At 52.6% G+C, this 18,502-nt stretch overlaps 1 protein-coding gene across 1 annotated transcript in view; it reads left to right on the plus strand.

Annotated features, from left to right (window-relative positions):
* Positions 1 to 18,091, plus strand: part of IFT43 (intraflagellar transport 43) — a 105,768-nt gene extending 87,677 nt beyond the window's left edge. The window contains exons 6-9 of the mRNA XM_065940551.1: positions 16,784 to 16,856; positions 17,096 to 17,171; positions 17,652 to 17,714; positions 17,843 to 18,091. Coding sequence (XP_065796623.1) covers positions 16,784 to 16,856; positions 17,096 to 17,171; positions 17,652 to 17,714; positions 17,843 to 17,962 — 332 coding nt within the window. The 3' untranslated portion in view covers positions 17,963 to 18,091. The remainder of the gene's footprint in view (positions 1 to 16,783; positions 16,857 to 17,095; positions 17,172 to 17,651; positions 17,715 to 17,842) is intronic.
* The last annotated feature ends 411 nt before the right edge of the window (positions 18,092 to 18,502 follow it).

An 18,502-nucleotide genomic window follows, 5' to 3' on the forward strand; every position in this document is an offset into this window, starting at 1 on the left:
CAGAGTGTTCCCTGACTAAGGGAACATTAGGCATTCCCTCCTTAAGCTTAACACAGCACATCAGACTTCTCAGGTGGTACCCAAACCTAGTCCCTTTGCCTCCCTAATTTTATTTATTTATTTTATTTCCTTTTGTCTTTGTTGCCGCTTGCGGGCTTCCTCTAGTTGCGGCGAGCAGGGACCGCTCTCTAGTTGCAGTGCGCAGGCTTCTCATCACCGTGGCTTCTCATTGCAGATCACGGGCTCCAAAGCATTTGGGCTTTAGTAGCTGCGGCACATGGGCTTAGTTGCCCCGTGGCCTGCGGGATCTTCCTGGACCAGGGGTCAAACCTGTGTCCCTGCTTTGGCAGGTGGATTCCTAACCACTGGACCACCAGGGAAGTCCTGCCTCCCTAATTAAAAAAAAAAAAAAAAAAAGCTATTCTAACCAGGGTTCCTTTTAACTAAACATAGAGCAGGAAAGAAGGCAGGGGTGGGGTGGGGTGGGATTCAATAATCCAAGGAGTAACTGTCGGGTCTGCTGTCTCTGCCTTGTTAAACTTGCTGTTGTTTATAGTATAGTAAGTATGAGATTGGAAAAAGTCCTTCTTACAAGAAAATGGGATTGATAATTAATGTGTGTGTTTGCCAAGAGCCAGGCTTTGTGCTATTTTCCCTGCAGTACTTTAGTCAGTTCTCGGCATTTCTATGAGGAGACACTGTGATCATTACCCTTTTCCAGGAAAAGAAATTGAAGCTTTGGGAAGTTAAATAGCTTCAGAGGTCACATGACTAATAAGCAGACATGTACTTATTTAACAACCATCTCTCCAAGGTGGGGAGGGGGCAAAGTCCTCATTGGGTAGAGTTCCTAGGTGACGCAGTGGTAAAGAATCTGCCTGCCAATGCAGGAGACCCAAGAGTCAGGAAGATTCCCTGGAGGAGGAAATGGCAACCCACTCCAGTATTCTTGTCTGGAAAATTCCATGGACCGAGGATCCTGGTGGGCTACAGTGATTGAACACACACACTCCTGCCATGGCTGGTTTCAAGCTCCCAGCATGACACCAGAGACCACAAAACCGGGAAGAGATGAGCAGTAGCACACCAGCATATTGTATTCCCATCACACCAGTCCTTTGGATGGAGAAGGAAATGGCAACCCACTCCAGTATTCTTGCCTGGAGAATTCCATGGACAAAGGAGCCTGGGCTCCTCTGGGGAAAGGGCTCCATAGGGGAAAGTTAAGTCCATGGGGTCGCAAAGAGTCGGACACAACTGAGCAACTAAACACATAGTCCATTGGATGTAAATAAGTTCATAAGCATAGGTAAAGTAAAATGCAGTAAAACGTAGAAAGTGGCAAGTTTTGAGTATTACCTTTGTTTTTAATATAACTTATTTAATTATGCTGTGTTGTGTTCTGCTTAGTCGCTCAGTCATGTCTGACTCTGCGACCCATTGGACAGTAGCCTGCCAGGCTCCTCTGTCCATGGGATTTTTCAGGCACGAATACTGGGACGAGTTGCAGTTTCCTCCTCTAGGAGATCTTCCCAACCCAGGGGTCAAACCCACATCTCCCGTGTCTCCTGCATTGCAGGTGGATTCTTTACCTGTTGAGCCATCAGGGAAGCCCTATTTAATTAACTCCAGGACATAGTGAAAGACAGGGAAGCCTGGCGTGCTGCAATCCACGGGGTCACAGAGAGTCAGTCAGACAGGACTTAGGGACTGAACAGCAACAACAATATATAATGTAATCTTTAATAATGTTTCTGTGTAACAATCTGCATGCGAAATTCCCAAACATGTTAGACAGCCCGAACTGCTCCAGAACATCACCGCTAGTAAATGACAGAGCTGGAGTTGGGACGTGGCCTTCGTGACTTCCAATCACCTGCTCTTAGCACCTTCCTATTTACTGTCAAAGCGCTAGGTCCCTTTCTCCAGCTTGCTTATCTGGGAAGCTGGCCTCCACTCATCTTCTCAGCGCCCTGGTGCAAGTTTGCTCTCCTTTCCTGGTTCTCAGATTAACCCGCTGGCCCCTGTCCTCAGCTCCACTGATGCTCTCTCGGTGAAGTCTTGTCGACAATACCGGGGCTGAGTAGAGAAAAGCCAGAGAAGCTAGGTCTTTAAAGCTCTGTGACACGAAACAGAATCTTCAGGTTGGACCACTCCTCCCCCATCTTACGTTTTATTTTCAATCAGATCCATTGGGATTGCTTTTTTATTGTTACATTTTAAAATACTCATTCGTTCATTCAATCTTTGCTGCGGCAAGATCTTTAGTTGTGGCATGTGGGATCTAGTTCCCTGACCAGGGATCAAACCTGGGCCCCTTGTTTTGGGAGCACAGAGTCTTAGCCACTGGACCACCAGGGAAGTCCTGGGATTGTTTTTAAATAAGGAATTCTTCGACTCTGCTGGGTCTTTCAGAGAGGAGCTCCTGTCTTAGGGTGAGAGGAAAGAGAGCCTTGTGAGGGTGGTAGCATGAACACCAGGGAGTGTGGGACATTTAGAAGAACAGAGACCCCCACAGGGTGCTCCCTGGGCCATGAAGGGCTCTGGTTGGAACTCTCCCACCAGCCTCATCCTTGAGACGCAGCTGAGGGTGAACAAATTGACGTCCCAGAGACTTAGGACATCACAGACACTGCATGGGACATCAAAGATTCCCCAGTTCAGGGTGTTGGATCATGGTGCGAATACTGAGCTGAGTTCACTGTGGGTCACAGGAGTCTATGCAGGCTCATTGCATTAGAGATAATGAACTTTCCATACAGCAATTCTCCTTTTTCAAAGTTTGTTTATTTTGGCTGCATGAGGTCTTCATTGCAGCATGAGGGATCTTACATTGGCCTTCATTGTTCCATGGCATGTGGGATTTTTAGTTCCCCGAACAGGGGTTGAACGTGAGTCCCGTACACTGGGGGGTGGATTCCTAACCACCAGGGAGGTCAGTTTACAGTGATTCTCTAAACAAAAGACCCAGCTTGCCTTACAGACACGTAGGTGGTGTCTGTGGCTGGAATATTTGGGAAGACTGCGCCACAGGCCAATGTGACAGTAAGTAAGGTGTTTTTTAAAGATTATATCATGAGATATATTCCAGTGGACACCCCAGAAATAAGGATGTCTTTGAGGTAGAAGGCATGTTGTTTTGGTGATAAGGAAACTTAGGAGCAGAGCTGACAAATAACGGCACAAGGTCAGCAGGTAAGGGGCAGACGTGGGCCACCGGTTTCCTGACTCCTGACTGGGTCTGCCCTCTGGGACAGCTCTGCACAGCTGGAGTCTGGATTTGGTTCTTCCGTGATAGACAGTGAAAGCCGCACTCCTTGTGGGAAAAGAGAGATGAACTGCAGTAGATGGAAACTCTTGAGGCCCCAGTGGCTGACTTCACAGCTCCTCATTGTGGTTTTGGCCGGGGCTGGTCCCCAGAGCCAATGAGACACCAGAGAAGTTATAGGGAACTGGCCTGAAGTTTCATTAATGCAGCAAGAGAAGTTGTTGTAACTTGGTTTTATGTTCAAGGTCCCGTGATCCCACCATGGGAAAAGCATACGCCATCAGAGTAGGTGTCTGGGAGTTAATGGGATGTCTTGACTCAGCTAGCTTAATAGAGACTGGTTTGGCTCTGTTCTTCTTGCCTCTCAAAAAGGCAGCATCAGGGCAGGTTTTGGAAACGGAGTTAAGCGTGGACCAGGCTTTGGTGGCTCTGCTTTGCCCCCTATCTCCTCCAGTCCAGCTGCAGAGCACAGCCCGGAGTGTTGAGCAGACCTCCCGCTCACTGGCGGAGCTGGAACACCATCTCTAGGCCGCTTGGGGGTCCCCTGCCCTCTCTGGGTCACACCAGCCTTCCCAAACCCTCCATCACGAACATCTCTACCCAAAAGGCAGTTGACAGTGACCAGTCTCTGGGGCTCCAGTTTCTTTGTTCACGTGAGCAGCTTTCTGGGATGTCCCTGTCCGAAGAGGTGGGATGGGGAGGACGAAGCAAGTCTTTGCACCACACATGCACGACCGTCATAAACGAAGCAGCCTGTTTTGACCTTCCTCCAGGAACACAGGGAGGGCTCGGTCAGCATCCCGTGGTGCCATGGTCTGTTTGGAAGAATGTGATTAATAATAAATCTTCCAACATTAGGCACTGACAAAGGCAAAAGAGAGCTCAGCCTCCCTGAAATAGCTATGGAGACCTGGGTATTTACTCTATAACTCCTTGGGTTCTTTCCCTATTGAATACAGAAGACAGGATTGGGGTAGGACAAAGCTAATCCCACATACCTGTGTGAGATGGTCCTAGGTGTGACTGTGAGCCACGGTCCAGCTTTGGGGAGAAGCACAGCTCCTTCTCCACAGAGCTGTGAAGGGAATGATGGATGAGGGATGAGAGGAGACAAAGCCAGTTTGGTGAGAACCACTGCCCAGGGACATCTTAGGCTCCTTAGGTTTTTATGTGATTAGAAAGAAATAGAGGCTCGATGCTGTAGGATGTCTGTTTCAAGCGATGGGGACTATATAGAGAAGAGGCGCAGTGTTCTCCGCAACTAAAAGAGACAAATGGATTTGTAGGAGTTGCTCCAAACAGTCCGTAATTAAAGCCACTGTCAGCTGTGGCCTGAGGACTGTATTCTCCAAGCAGGTAGCTGTGGTATCTCACTTGTCTTGAAGTCTGAGGGTCAGACAGCACTTAGGTGAGACGGGAAGGAACAGGCTTGATTGTGCATCTGAGGTTGGGACTCAGCACATCACTTGGGCCTCAGTGGGAGAAGTCTTCCCTTCCAACACCTGCAGATAGCAAAGCCTAGAAGTCCAGGGGAGTGGTGATAGGGGTGATAGGGGACCCTCTTACCTTAGCAAGAGATGAACTTGGTATGGCCAACCGGTAGGGTCTTCCTTTCCAGTTTCAGGTCCTCCCAGCTTTCTAAACATGCCCAGATGTTTGCCATGTGTGCATGGGTACACCTGCCTATACGTACGCACACGCAGGAGGGCAGATGTAGGGAAAATGATTCCTGAGTCCATAAGTGTGGTTGACGGACTGGGTTTACCTAAAAGACCCTTTAAGAGAAAGCTCTTGAAAGATGATTACAGAATTGAGACACCATCATTTAAAAGTGCCCGAGGCAAACGCCTTTGAAAATTGCAGCAGCGGAGGGACGGAGAGAGAGCCAGGCAGCCCTTGATTGTTGGGCTGTTCCCTCAGGACCCGTGGCCCCCCCGCCCCCTCTGTTTCGCATCTGATAAGAGACAGAGCAGCGGTAAGACTCCTCATCTATCTTATGAAAATCCGATTCGGAATGACTGTGATCAAAACCAGCTGGCTGTCACCAGCGGTGGCCTTGCACGGAGGAAACCGCTCAGAAGCCGTTCCGTATGTGGGGGTGTCACGGGTGGCACCGATCAAAGGAGCATTTTTTTAATAAATATATATAAGGAAAAACACAAAACCTAAGGATTTAGAATAAAAGCAGTGGAGTTTGTCTTGTTGTTTTTTTTTTTCCCAGCATAACACGAAGAGGATGAAATAGAATCAGATATGCTGGGTTTCTAACACACTTCTAGTGGCGGCTCTGAGAAGGCCGCTGTCTGTCACATTCATTCTATATTCGCTGTGTCTCGGGCCTTGTTGAAGAGAGCAGAGAGGTCCTCCCTTTTCCGTCCCTTCCAGCCACTTCATCCCTCGTCACCTTTAAAGACCCTTACCCCTCCCCATCCTTAACACGTCTCTCCCAGATCAAAGCTGGAACTGCAGTGAAGTGCCAAGTGAGAGCTGCTGGGAGTAACCGGGAGCCTCCCTGTTCATTATTTTCCTTTCCTTCAACTGGTAGTAACCAGTGTATCAAAAAAGTGAAGTCGCTCAGTCGTGTCCAACTCTGCCACCGCATGGACTGTAGCCTACCAGGCTCCTCCATCCATGGGATTTCCCAGGCAAGAATACTGGAGTGGGTTACCATTTCCTTCTCCAGGGGGATCTTCCCGACCCAGGGATGGAACCAGGGTCTCCTGCGTTGTAGGCAGACGCTTTACAATCTGAGCCACCAGGGAAGTCGTGTACATTGCGTTCGCTAGAGGTCACCCCTCTCAGGTGACATTGGACTCCCTCCCCGTGTTAGGCTCCTGGGCTGGACGAGGTGTTTCCCTGTGGAGGCCATCATTGGGTCTGCTTTGTCTCTCAGGAACACCACCTTTAATTGCTGCAAAAGGGTCAGCCCTGGTTGATGACCCTTCATGTGGTCGATATGGACTCTCGCGTAGCCTGTGGGGTGGGTGGACTGGCTGGGATGACGGGGCAGTCTCCTTCTGGAGCATCACATTCGAGGCTGCTTCTGGAATGTGCTACTGTCCCCCTGCATGATGAGGCCGGGCCTGCATGCCCGAGGCAGGCCACAAGCTGAGTCACCACTCAGCACCGCCTCCCATCTGCCCACCATCCAGCCAGCACCACACCCGCTGATACCTGGCTTGTCTCAGACACTGACTCAGTCCCAGCCCTGCTCTCCCGGCCCAGCATCAGCCAGGACAGTTGCCACAGCGTGGGGGGCTGGACGGAGCAACCAACTCCATTTTTTTTTTTTTTTATTGGACTGTAAATGCTTTACAGTATTATATTAGTTTCTGCCATGCAACAAAATGAATCAGCCATATGTATACATATATCCCCTCTTTTTTGGGTTTCCTTCCCGTTTAGGTCACCACAGAGCATTGACGAGAGCTCGCTGTGCTATATAGCAGGTTCCCATTACTTATCCATTCCGTGCACAGTAACGTATTGATATACATGTCAGTCCCAATCTCCCAGTTCATCCTACCCTCCTCCCCCGCTGGTGTCCGTCCGTCTCTTCTCTGCGTCCCTGTCTCTCTTTCTGCTTGGCACGGAAGTTCAACACCAGCTGTTTTGATGTTCTTCTTGAGGTCGGTGATCTCTCCCCAGCAGCATGAAGAAGGGGGTTGTTTGGGTAGAAGCATGGAGACTTCTCAAGGTATATGGGATATGGATGAAGACCCCCACACCCCCCGGCAGCCAGCCCTTCGGGAGACGGGCATCTTCTTTCTGTCTCTGGCACTGATTTCCTCAGGGACCTGCTTGTGTGCCTTTTGCTCACAGTCAGAACCTGGCCAGTGCTGTCACAGTGTTCAGCCTCTCTTCTCTGAGGGCCGCCCATCTCCTCCCGGCCCAGTGGCCCGACTGGGGACCAGTCTTCATGGAGCAGACCTGCCCGGGATCCGCGGGTGCCTTTTTGCCCTGGAACCCAAGTCCACCCGGGGACTGCAAGGGCCCAGAGCTCCTCTGAGAGCGTCCATTCCCCTTGTTCCTTTGGCTGTTTGAAGCCTGTTGCCTACTGCTTTCCCCTTTTCTTCTCCCTTAAAAGAAAAAAAAAAGGCTCCATTTTTTCACTTAGAAAAAAAATTATTTATACGATTGAGATCCACACTAATTAAAGCCATTTTCTGGTATTTGGTTACTGGAGCGTTTGATGTCTCTCTGACAAGACCATGAAATGCATGGAGTGTCCACGGGGACAGAATTTGCTGAACACGGCTCTTTGTAAATGAGGGGACACAGTGTCGCAGCCGCTCATGAATATGAAACGCCCATGATGCCACCTCAGTGGACTTGGGAACACAGATGAATCCTGTCATGTGCTAAATGAGACCAATTTCTTTCACTTAACTTCATCTTCAATCAGACCTTCTTCCATTTGCCTGTTTAAAATTCCCCGTACGTGATGCAGAAGGTAACAGCATTCAGTAAAACAAAGTTTTGCAGCTGCAGAGAAAGATGATAATGATCTTGGGCGTGAAGTTGCCATCTCCTAGAAGCGTGAGCATCCTTTGGAGAGCTCATGAACTCTGCTGAGGGTCTGTTGACTTTGAACACACATTGGGGGTTGTCTCGACTGCTCTTCTTGGGGTGTCCCCTCTGCAGCGTGTCAGGTCCCTTTCAGGTGGGTTGGTTGTTGAACTTGGCTGTGCCTTACAAAGGGTGGACATGAGTCCTTGGCAGCCCACGAGTGCTCTGCAGTGGCCGGGGTACTGCCAGAGGAGAGTTGTGTGGGGCTGTGTGGGTCCTCTACCCCGGGGAGCTGGGGTGAGCTTAGTGAGTGAATCGAGAGGGACAGATGTCATCAGTCAGCATCTAGAAGGACCTGGCCAGGTAGGCCAACCCCAGTACCGTTTACTAAGGCATCAAGATCAGAATGTGCCAGAGTTTAGAAGAGACTTCATGTAGCTCTCCAGAAACCCTTCTGGCCACAACTATGGAATCCCGTTCAGAAACCCCCAACCAAGAACATCAGCACAGAGTAGAACCTAAAGAAACACAGGAGTAGCTCCCTGCCTGTACCATCTTTGCCTGGATGGGACCAGGGGCCGGATCAGGGTGTCTCCTTTGTTGTCTCCTTCCTCTGCAGGAAGATTTATGCTCCAGGGGAAGAGCCTGAGTTATGCTCAGGGTGCCCTCATCACAAGTGGAGTCCAATCCAAGAAATCACCTTCTGTTCTTATACCAAAACAAGCAGACGACAGCCAGATGTGAAGGCAGGCTCATCGCAGTGATCTGGGGCCAGGGTTTTTGCAAGAGGCAGGCAGGCTTCTTGCTGTCAAGCCACAGCGGCTGAAAAGGATCCCACTGGGACTTCCTGGGTACTTCGCATATTAGTTCGAGGGTGTGATGGTATTATCCATAATGAATGGATCTCAGGGCAAATGGCAGCTTCTCACATCTTTGAAATCAGTTGTAATTGATCCTGCTGATGTTCCCACGTTTCTATTATTTATTTCTATTATTTATTTAAGCACCCCTCATCTATTTCTGTGGTTTCACCTGATGGTTGGTTGGTTGGTAGGTCTGTTGGCAGACTGGTGTGCTGGTGTCGTGATGAGTTTTCCATTTGGCAACCTCTCCCTTTGGAAGTAGTTCCTGCTGTTGTTGCCGTACGTTAACAAGCCTTTACTGGGACTCCCAGAAAGTGGAGTGGTAAGACTGGGGCACGCCAGAGATCAAGAGGAAGCTCAGGGAGATTGGTGAAGGGCAGTGTGACCCAGCCTCAGGATGGAAGCCAAGGGGTCTGTAGGGACAATATTTAAGTGACTCTTCCTCTGTAACTTTGTCCTCACTGCTCTGTCATTTCTTGTATATGCACAGGCCTTTCCCAGCAGGCCTTGCAGCTCTCAAGTAAGGCAAAGCCTTTGCTATGATGCCATCAAACCCAGGAAGTGTCTAAGGATGGCTCTTGGTTGTTCTTGTGAAATGAATCCTGCTTAAGCAGCTCTGAGACTCAATAGCACTTATACTACAACTGGAACAATCTAGAGAAAAGTGAACATGGCATCCTTCTATGGGTGTGGCTTTCAGATTTGAGAGACATTTATTGATGTCAGTTCTGTTCGATTGTCCTTTAGTTTGCCTGTCTTTGGGAATGCAGAAGTGACTGAGACACGGTCCTCACCCTCAACTAGTTCATCATCTAGGAGGTAGGTCGAGGGCAAATTTCACTTACTCTACCTACAGCAAGGTGATCAGGTCCATCCTGTGGCCTTGAGTAAAGTATTATGGAAAGACAGAGGAAACTCTGAATTCTGCTTTTGGCTTCCCAGATGATCTGCAAAGGAAGGGATGTTCATTTTACTTATTCTGCTCATTTGTCATCATTTTGTAAGTGTATAGGCCCTCCCACTGCAACTTGTCCATGCTTATTCAGTCCGTCTTGGTTTGCCCCTAAGGTGCCTCTGGAGGGGTCTTGCCTGTAGCAGGCACCCATCGGGCACGTGTCTCCTGGCTGGTCAATGCAGGTTCTGCCCCACCTGGCACCTGACGCCCTCTCTCCTGCCTCGCTCTGTGCGGCTCTCTCCCGAGCCCTCCACGTCAGCCACACCCGCCTTCCTCTATGAGCTGCTCCTCGTCTCCTGGCGCCTTTGGGCATGCTGTCCCTGCCTGGCTTAGTGCTGTTTATCCTCCAGCTGCTCTGGCCAAGTTCTGAGACCTCCCCTCACCCCTCACACCACCCCTCAAAACCCCAAGTTAGATTCTCTCTGGATGGAATGGAGTGCATTATGCAGCATCCGTTCAGTAGAACACTATCCCGTCAGGCTCCTCTGTCCATGGAATTCTCCAGGCAGCCATACTGGAGTGGGTAGCCATTCCCTTCTCCAGGGGATCTTCCCGACCCAGGGATTGAACCTTGGTCTCCCGCATTGCAGACAGATTCTTTACCATCTGAGCTATCAGGGAAACCCATAGAATACTATGTGGCCATTTAAAAGGATAAGATGAATCTGTATACTGAAAAGGAAATATAAAAATCAGTCACAGAACAATGGATATGTAGTGTGCCGTTTGCAAACATCTTTAAAAGGACATCAGTTCAGTTCAGTCACTCAGTCGTGTCCAACTCTTTGTGACCCCATGAATCACAGCACGCCAGGCCTCCCTGTCTATCTCCCGGAGTTTACTCAAACTCATGTCCATCGAGTCAGTGATGCCATCCAGCCATCTCATCCTCTGTCATCCCCTTCTCCTCCTGCCCCCAATCCCTCCCAGCATCAGGGTCTTTTCCAATGAGTCAACTCTTCGCATGAGGTGGCCAAAGTATTGGAGTTTCAGCTTCAGCATCAGTCCTTCCATGCTGTATATGCAGAAATTCTTTTCAGTAACCATATATGAGAAATGATTAATAGCGATCACCTCTAGGGAGACGACTGGGTTTCATATAAGGGAAGGATGTTTTCCGCCTTAAACTTGTCTGTAGCATTTGAATTTGTTGCCATATATGATGTTACTTTTACCTGGTGGCTCAGATGGTAAAGAATCTGCCTGCAATGCGGGAGGCCTGGGTTCGATCCCTGGGTTGGGAAGATCCCCTGGAGAAGGAAACAGCTACCCACTCTAATATTCTGGCCTGGAGAATTCCATGGGCCGTACAGTCCATGGAGTTGCACAAATGCAGTTTCCCCACCGTGTGACTAATTGGGCACCACGTGGGCCCAGAAGCAGGTGAAGAGCAAGTGAGACTGCTGACGTGACAGGCCCAGAGCAAATACCCAGCAGGAAGGCCCGTTTTATTAAGGAGCCCAAGTGGAAGGTTGGGAGTGGGGGGCGCCCTCTTTGGGGACCAAGATCAAGGATGAGGGCTCTGCTCCCGGGGTGCTGTCATGTCAGCCCTCTTGCCTCGCCAGACCCTTTCCTGGGTGTGTCTGAGGTATCTCAGCCACCTCCTCCTCCTCACTGGTTTAATGCCACATGGCCAGCAGGGGAGGGAGTCTCTGGGCTCTCGCCTGTTGGTCCGTTTTCGTCTCTGCTCCAGCGGCCTTGTTGTAGGCACGTAGCCAGTGGGGCGGATGGTGAGGGAGAGAGTTAGCTTAGTTGTGGCTCCTGGGAGGCAGAGGAATGCCCGAACACAGAGGACCCCGAAGCTCCGGGCCAAACAGGTTGCCCCTGCTCTAGGCGGTTGTCTCACCCCTCCACTAGCCAGAGCGGCTTGAAGTCCCTGCGCCTTTGCAAAGAAAGCCTGAGAGCGGCACAAGCTGGGAGTCGGGGGTGGTTGCAGCTGAACTGGAGTGGGAAGCCTGCTCTGTCCGTTCCTAATGCCTCACTCCATGCAAACTGCTCCATCTTGCTGAGCCTCAGTGTCGTCTGGGAAATGAGGCAAATGGGCAGGATTAAATGCGAAAATGAGGATAACGCTGTGTAGCTTCTCTCCATGCTCAATGTTTTATCTGTCAGACAAATAAGAATAGTACAGGATATTTGCTAGGTGCCCAGCATAGCGCTTAGTGTTTTATAAAAAGCGTCCCATGCATTCCTTAAGCAACATATGAAATGGGTGTAGTTATGATCCCCATTTTACAGCTGTAGAAGCTGAGGCATCGGGAGGGTAAAGTCACACAGCTTGTCCGTGGGGGAGCCAGCCAGGCTGTGAAGGCCTCCAGTGCCTGCACACTTTACCACTGGACAGGCGTCCTGCCCGCATGCTTAACAAACCCACTGTTTCTGTTACATTCTTACTGTTAGCAGCATGGAAGAAAATGAGGCTAAAGCCAGAAGAATGACTGAACTTTCCGTGGTGCTAGAGCAAATTCCTTTATTCCTCTTATCGTCGCTGTTAAAGTCATACACCTTGGGATGTTAAACTTGACACCCTGAATCATCCAGGTCTCCAGTCCAGGCCTACAGGTGACGTAGCCGTCGCTGACTGCAGGTGCTGCTGCATCATTCCTTGCAGGTCATTTTGTAAAGAAGCGCATTGATTTCTCAAGCCCGTTTTCTTTTTCTAGGTTGGTTCATCACGTATGTGTGTGTGAGAGAGAGGCGAGTGGAACTGGGGGGAAAGAAAGAAGCAAAGAGGACAGAAACTGTTGGGAACGTGTCACGTACTCATAAGCAAGCCCTAGTCTGTGACTGTAAATCAGAAACTGTAGAATGAGGAAGTTCTTTGAAATTTGCCGAAGACCTGCTCCACAGCCCCCTGTTCCTCCGGGGCTGGGTTTGGATGGCCAGGGCTCTGCAGCGACGAGCTCAAGCTGTCACTGTACCGGAATGCTCCAGCCTGCCTCGGCCTGGCTGTCATCGCTGGCTCCATCCCTCTCCGGCGCTTCGCTGGGCTCTGTCGGGCACCAGGCTTCCAATTAGAGAGAGACCCCACTGTGTGGCCAGCGCCACCCGCGTCCCTCCGAGCAGCCCCTTTGCCAAGGCCCGCGCTGACCTCCGCTCTGGCGCAGATGGGGCCAGCCCCACTCGCCTGCCTGCGCATTTGGAGGAGGGAGGCGGGGATGAGGGGGGGAAGCCCCTTGGGGACCTGGAGCGGACCGCGGGCCGAAGTGCAGCTCCTCAGCGCTGGGAGGAACTGGGCAGGGTTGACAGGACCCAGAGGCTGACATTGCAGAGCAAGGGAGGACTGGGGAAGACCCGGGCCTGAGCCTGAAGCTCAGCAGAGGGGGGGCATTTTCTTAGCAGCTCCTGAATATTCATCTCAGGCTGGGCCCCACGCCGAGCAGAGCCAAGAGTAGCCTGCTGTCTCACAGCGGACCTGTCACGGTGCTGATGGCACGTGGCATGGCCAGCTTCCTCCTGGCCCGGCCGCAGGGCCCGCCCTGGCTCACCAGCCTGGGAGGCCCCTCGCCCCAGACTCAGGGACTGTGCCGTCAGCCAGCAGTGGACTGGATCCGCTCAGAGCACGCTGAATTTCTATTAGCATAAGAAATAGAAAATTAGAGAATTCCGTATCTAATTCTCTAGCAGGATAGAGAGATACCATCTAAGCTCTGAACAGCTTCTTTCTGGGTAGAGGACTTGCTGAGTGTGATTCATTACTGCGGGGCTGGTGTGTGCGTCCTCTTTATTTCCCTGTTATCAGCCATTTCTTTTTATTTTCATCCTTTTACTCACTGTCTTTCTCTGCCTGTCTCTTTCTCTCTGTCTTATTTTCCGTGTCTCCGTCTCTCCCTTGCATGCTCTCTCTCTCTCTCTGTCTTTCCAGTTACAACATCTGTAACTCTGCCATCGTTAGCAGTAATAAAGACACCAGGCTGTGAACTGACATTTATATATACTCCGGCTAAGCTTGACTAGAACCATTGCAAAGTCTAAATAATGAATAGCTGAAAGTGGGAAGGGTCCTTTCCAGCTGCTCTTGGAATGATTCTGTCTCTTAAAAAAAAAAGTTAATTTAGTTCATAGAAGCAAAAACGAAGCGTGTCTGCACTGTTGTCTCCTCTCTGGAATTTTCCCTTCTTTTAATATTCGTAGTTGGTTTGGGATTTCCAGGGCTGTCTCTCCCTGCTTCCCCCTTCTTTTTTCTCTGCCCCATCTCTTTTTATCTCTGTGCAGACTGGTTAAAACAGAGAAACCCCTCTGCCAGTCAGTGATACTCACTGAGAGAAGGCAGTCCTTCTCTAGGGTGCTCGAGAAGATGGATGGTTTTTCTGCTGTAAGCTCGTTGCCACAATAAAGTGATGCACCATCTCTCTGTTTCTCCCTTTGCATGAGCTTGTTAGATTGACGAAAGAAATGGCCTCGTGTCTCCTCCTGTGTCTGTATGTCCATCTCATAGGGAGAATTCAGAGAAGAATCTCCAGGGGACAGGAGGGGAAGTGTCATCTTTAGAGTCAGCATTGTTTAGGATATTAGACCTGGGCAATGGAGACTCGGGCTTCCCTCATAGCTTAGTTGGTAAAGAATCCGCCTGCCATGCAGGAGACCCCGGTTTGATTCCTGGGTTGGGAAGATCCCCTGGAGAAGGGATAGGCTACCCACTCCATTATTCTTGGGCTTCCCTTGTGGCTCAGCTGGTAAAGAATCCGACTGCAATGCAGGAGACCCCGGTTCGATTCCTGGGTTGGGAAGATTCCCTGGAGAAGGGAAAGGCTACCCACTCCAGTATTCTGGCCTGGAGAATTCCATGGACTGTATAGTCCATGGGGTCACAAAGAGTCAGACACAACTGAGTGACCTTCACTTTCACTTTCAGTGGAAACTCTGCTCCTGGACACTGCTGGGGATCCAGGTCACATCATTACGTGTAAAGTGACCTTGCAGATACAGTCTCAGGGCTGTGACGGTTGCAAAGACTAGAACGAGCTGATGCACGTGTGGGCCTCGGTCGTAAGGAGGTGCGCTCGTGGAGACATCTGCCTCTGATGACACACATGCTCCCCGCTCCTCTGTCTCTGCCTGCGCCAGGCTCACTCAGTGCTCCCCCTCCTCTGTCTTCCCGCGCCAGGCTCACTCAGTGCTCCCCTCCTCTGTCTCTTTCATGGCAGGCTCACTCAGTGCTCCCCGCTCCTCTGTCTCTTTCATGCCAGGCTCACTCAGTGCTCCCCGCTCCTCTGTCTTCCTGTTCCAGGCTCACTCAGTGCTCCCCCTCCTCTGTCTCTGCCCACGCCAGGCTCACTCAGTGCTCCCACTCCTCTGTCTTCCCACGCCAGGCTCACTCAGTGCTCCCCTCCTCTGTCTCTTTCGCGCCAGGCTTACTCAGTGCTCCCCTCCTGTGACTGCCCACATCAGGCTCACTTAGTGCTCCCCCTCCTCTGACTGCCCGCGCCAGGCTCACTCAGTGCTCCCCTCCTCTGACTGCCCGCACCAGGCTCACTCAGTGCTCCCCTCCTCTGACTGCCCGCGCCAGGCTCACTCAGTGCTCCCCTCCTCTGACTGCCCGCGCCAGGCTCACTCAGTGCTCCCCTCCTCTGTCTGCCTGCGCCAGGCTCACTCAGTGCTCCCCTCCTCTGTCTGCCTGCGCCAGGCTCACTGAGTGCTCCCCTCCTCTCACTGCCTGCACCAGGCTCACTCCGTGCTCCCCTCCTCTGTCTCTGCCCGCGCCAGGCTCCCTCAGTGCTCCCCTCTGACTGCCCGCGCCAGGCTCACTCAGTGCTCCCCTCCTCTGACTGCCCGCACCAGGCTCACTCAGTGCTCCCCTCCTCTGTCTCTGCCCACACCAGGCTCACTCAGTGCTCCCCTCCTCTGACTGCCCGCGCCAGGCTCACTCAGTGCTCCCCCTCCTCTGACTACCCGTGCCAGGCTCACTCAGTGCTCCCCCTCCTCTGACTACCCGCGCCAGGCTCACTCAGTGCTCCCCTCCTCTGTCTCTGCCCGCGCCAGGCTCCCTCAGTGCTCCCCTCTGACTGCCCGCGCCAGGCTCACTCAGTGCTCCCCTCCTCTGACTGCCCGCACCAGGCTCACTCAGTGCTCCCCTCCTCTGTCTCTGCCCACGTCAGGCTCACTCAGTGCTCCCCTCCTCTGACTGCCTGCGCCAGGCTCACTCAGTGCTCCCCTCCTCTGACTGCCTGCGCCAGGCTCACTCAGTGCTCCCCTTCTCTGACTGCCCGCACCAGGCTCACTCAGTGCTCCCCTCCTCTGACTGCCCGCACCAGGCTCACTCAGTGCTCCCCTCCTCTGTCTCTGCCCACACCAGGCTCACTCAGTGCTCCCCTCCTCTGTCTCTGCCCACGTCAGGCTCACTCAGTGCTCCCCTCCTCTGACTGCCTGCGCCAGGCTCACTCAGTGCTCCCCTCCTCTGTCTCTGCCCGCGCCAGGCTCCCTCAGTGCTCCCCTCTGACTGCCCGCGCCAGGCTCACTCAGTGCTCCCCTCCTCTGACTGCCCGCACCAGGCTCACTCAGTGCTCCCCTCCTCTGTCTCTGCCCACGTCAGGCTCACTCAGTGCTCCCCTCCTCTGACTGCCTGCGCCAGGCTCACTCAGTGCTCCCCTCCTCTGACTGCCTGCGCCAGGCTCACTCAGTGCTCCCCTCCTCTGACTGCCTGCGCCAGGCTCACTCAGTGCTCCCCTCCTCTGACTGCCCGCACCAGGCTCACTCAGTGCTCCCCTCCTCTGTCTCTGCCCACGCCAGGCTCACTCAGCTCCTCTTTTCCTTCCTCTCCTCTAAGCACTTACCCCCAGGGCTGTCTAGGACTTTTTTCTCATTTCTTTACATTTCTCCATGGAGAGCTACTCCCATAGCTCCTAACGTGGACCAAACATCAGGACCACCCAAGAAATCTTATGGAAAAATTCAGCCTCCCAGCAGGCCCCACCCAGAAGACTTTAATTCCTGCAGGTTCAGGGGTAAAGCCTGAGATTTGGAAATTGTTGACATTCTGCCTTCAATTCTCACGCACACCTCAAGTTCAGTTCCCCCACCCTGGACAGGGGGGGGCCTGGAGGCCAGAGACTATCTGGAGTGTCCATTCTACCCAAAGCCTGTAGCCCTCACGGTGGCCAGGGTATTGAAGGTGGTAAGTCATCAGTGGGGAAGCAGACTAGATCCCCGCTCATGCTGCTGAGAGTTTTGCCTACCCTCTCATTGCAGATATCCCTGTTATTCCGGACCTGGAAGAGGTACAGGAGGAAGACTTCGTCTTGCAGGTGGCAGCCCCTCCCAGGTATGTTATATTCTCCTGAAGTTGGCGGGAGGCTGGGGAACATGCCAGGCGCCATTAGCAGTGATGTTGCCCCCTTGGGGAGATCCACACGTCTCTAGTGATGGGCCCCATCCCAGGGTTCCCATTTTATTGCACATTTTTCCCCCATTTTGGTCCTTCCCAGCTGCCGGGAGGCTCTGGGGATGGCAGCCTGGCAGCACTGCTGGCATCAGTTCCTGCCCACATTCTCTTTCCCACAGCATCCAGGTGAACCGAGTGATGACCTACCGAGACCTGGACAGTGACCTCATGAAGTACTCGGCCTTTCAGACCTTGGTGAGTGGACAGCTGCTACGCAGAGGGGCAGACTCCCATCGACACATGCGGGGATTTCTCAGTTCCTCCCAGGCCTTGCAGCCCCTCCTCTGTGCGGCTCTGAGGCTGCCAGGCGACAGTCCCTTTGCTGGAGACATCCTCCTCGGGTGTGAGAGCATCCCTGGACCCAGCCTGTCCCAGTGTTCTCAGGGCCAGTCTCCCCCGTGCCCCCGCCTGCCCCCTCGGAATCAGTAGATGTGCTGCGTCATGCCTGCCCCCTCCTGGTGTTCACTCTGCCCCAAGGAGGGCCGAGCCCACAGGACATCGTGGTGTGGGTATCCCCCCAGCTCTCAGTGGCCGTGTGGTCCACCCGCAATTTTGCTGGTTCACAAGCTGTTCCTGCAGGCCTGGGTTTGGAAAGTTCTACCCCACTCAACTTGGTCCCCAGAGGTCCAAAGGCCCCACGGTACACAAACCCCTTCCCCCCGACCATGTTCACAGGATGGAGAGATTGACCTGAAGCTCCTCACCAAAGTCCTGGCGCCTGAGCATGAGGTTCGAGAGGTACGTGGCAGCGGCAGGTCCCGCCCCTCGGCCGTGGCAGCGGGCCCCGAGGCTGACCTTGGCGGGAGGCTGGCCGTGCCCAAGGGGAGGGCCTCCGCTGTCTCACCCCAGGATGCCTCTCTCGGCAGGACGATGTCAGCTGGGACTGGGACCATCTGTACACGGAGGTGTCCTCCGAGCTCCTCAGCGAGTGGGACGCACTGCAGACGGACAAGGAGAGCCCCGTGGGGCCGCCCGCACACACCTGAGCCGGGGGGTTGCGCTCCCTGCATGTGTACACCTCCACTCTGGACTCAAGGAAAAGGCCATAAACCTAAAGACGCTCGCAAGCGGCTCAGGATTTTTATATATGGACTATTTTGTAATAAAAATATTTTCTGTTGTAAGAAATTGCATCGTTCTGTGACAAGAAATTGCTTTTGCTTTGTAGCCCTCTCTTCAAATCATTTGCAGCGCCCTGTTGGAAAAATCCATCAGGAGTGAAGGAAGGCATCTTTCGAGCCACTGATGGGAACTCGCCCCATCACTGAAGAGCAAGAGGGAAAGCTAGATGCGGGGAGGAGAAGGCTTTGCGCTCCTGGAAACTGTTCTGTTCACAGAGGCCACAGCAGCTCCAGGGAGCATCTCCCTGTGAACGCCTGGACGCAGGGATGTGGGGGGATCAGGCGGCTGCCTGCTGGGGTCCTGGGGAGGGCCTGGCTGGACGCCTTTCTCCCTTTGGATGGTCAGTGACATTGGTGACGTGGCACTGTCTCCTTCCTGCTTTCAGGGCCACTTAGGAGACAGCA

Source organism: Muntiacus reevesi, chromosome 7 (assembly GCF_963930625.1).
Source record: "Muntiacus reevesi chromosome 7, mMunRee1.1, whole genome shotgun sequence".
In the NCBI taxonomy this organism is placed as follows: Eukaryota; Metazoa; Chordata; class Mammalia; order Artiodactyla; family Cervidae; genus Muntiacus; species Muntiacus reevesi.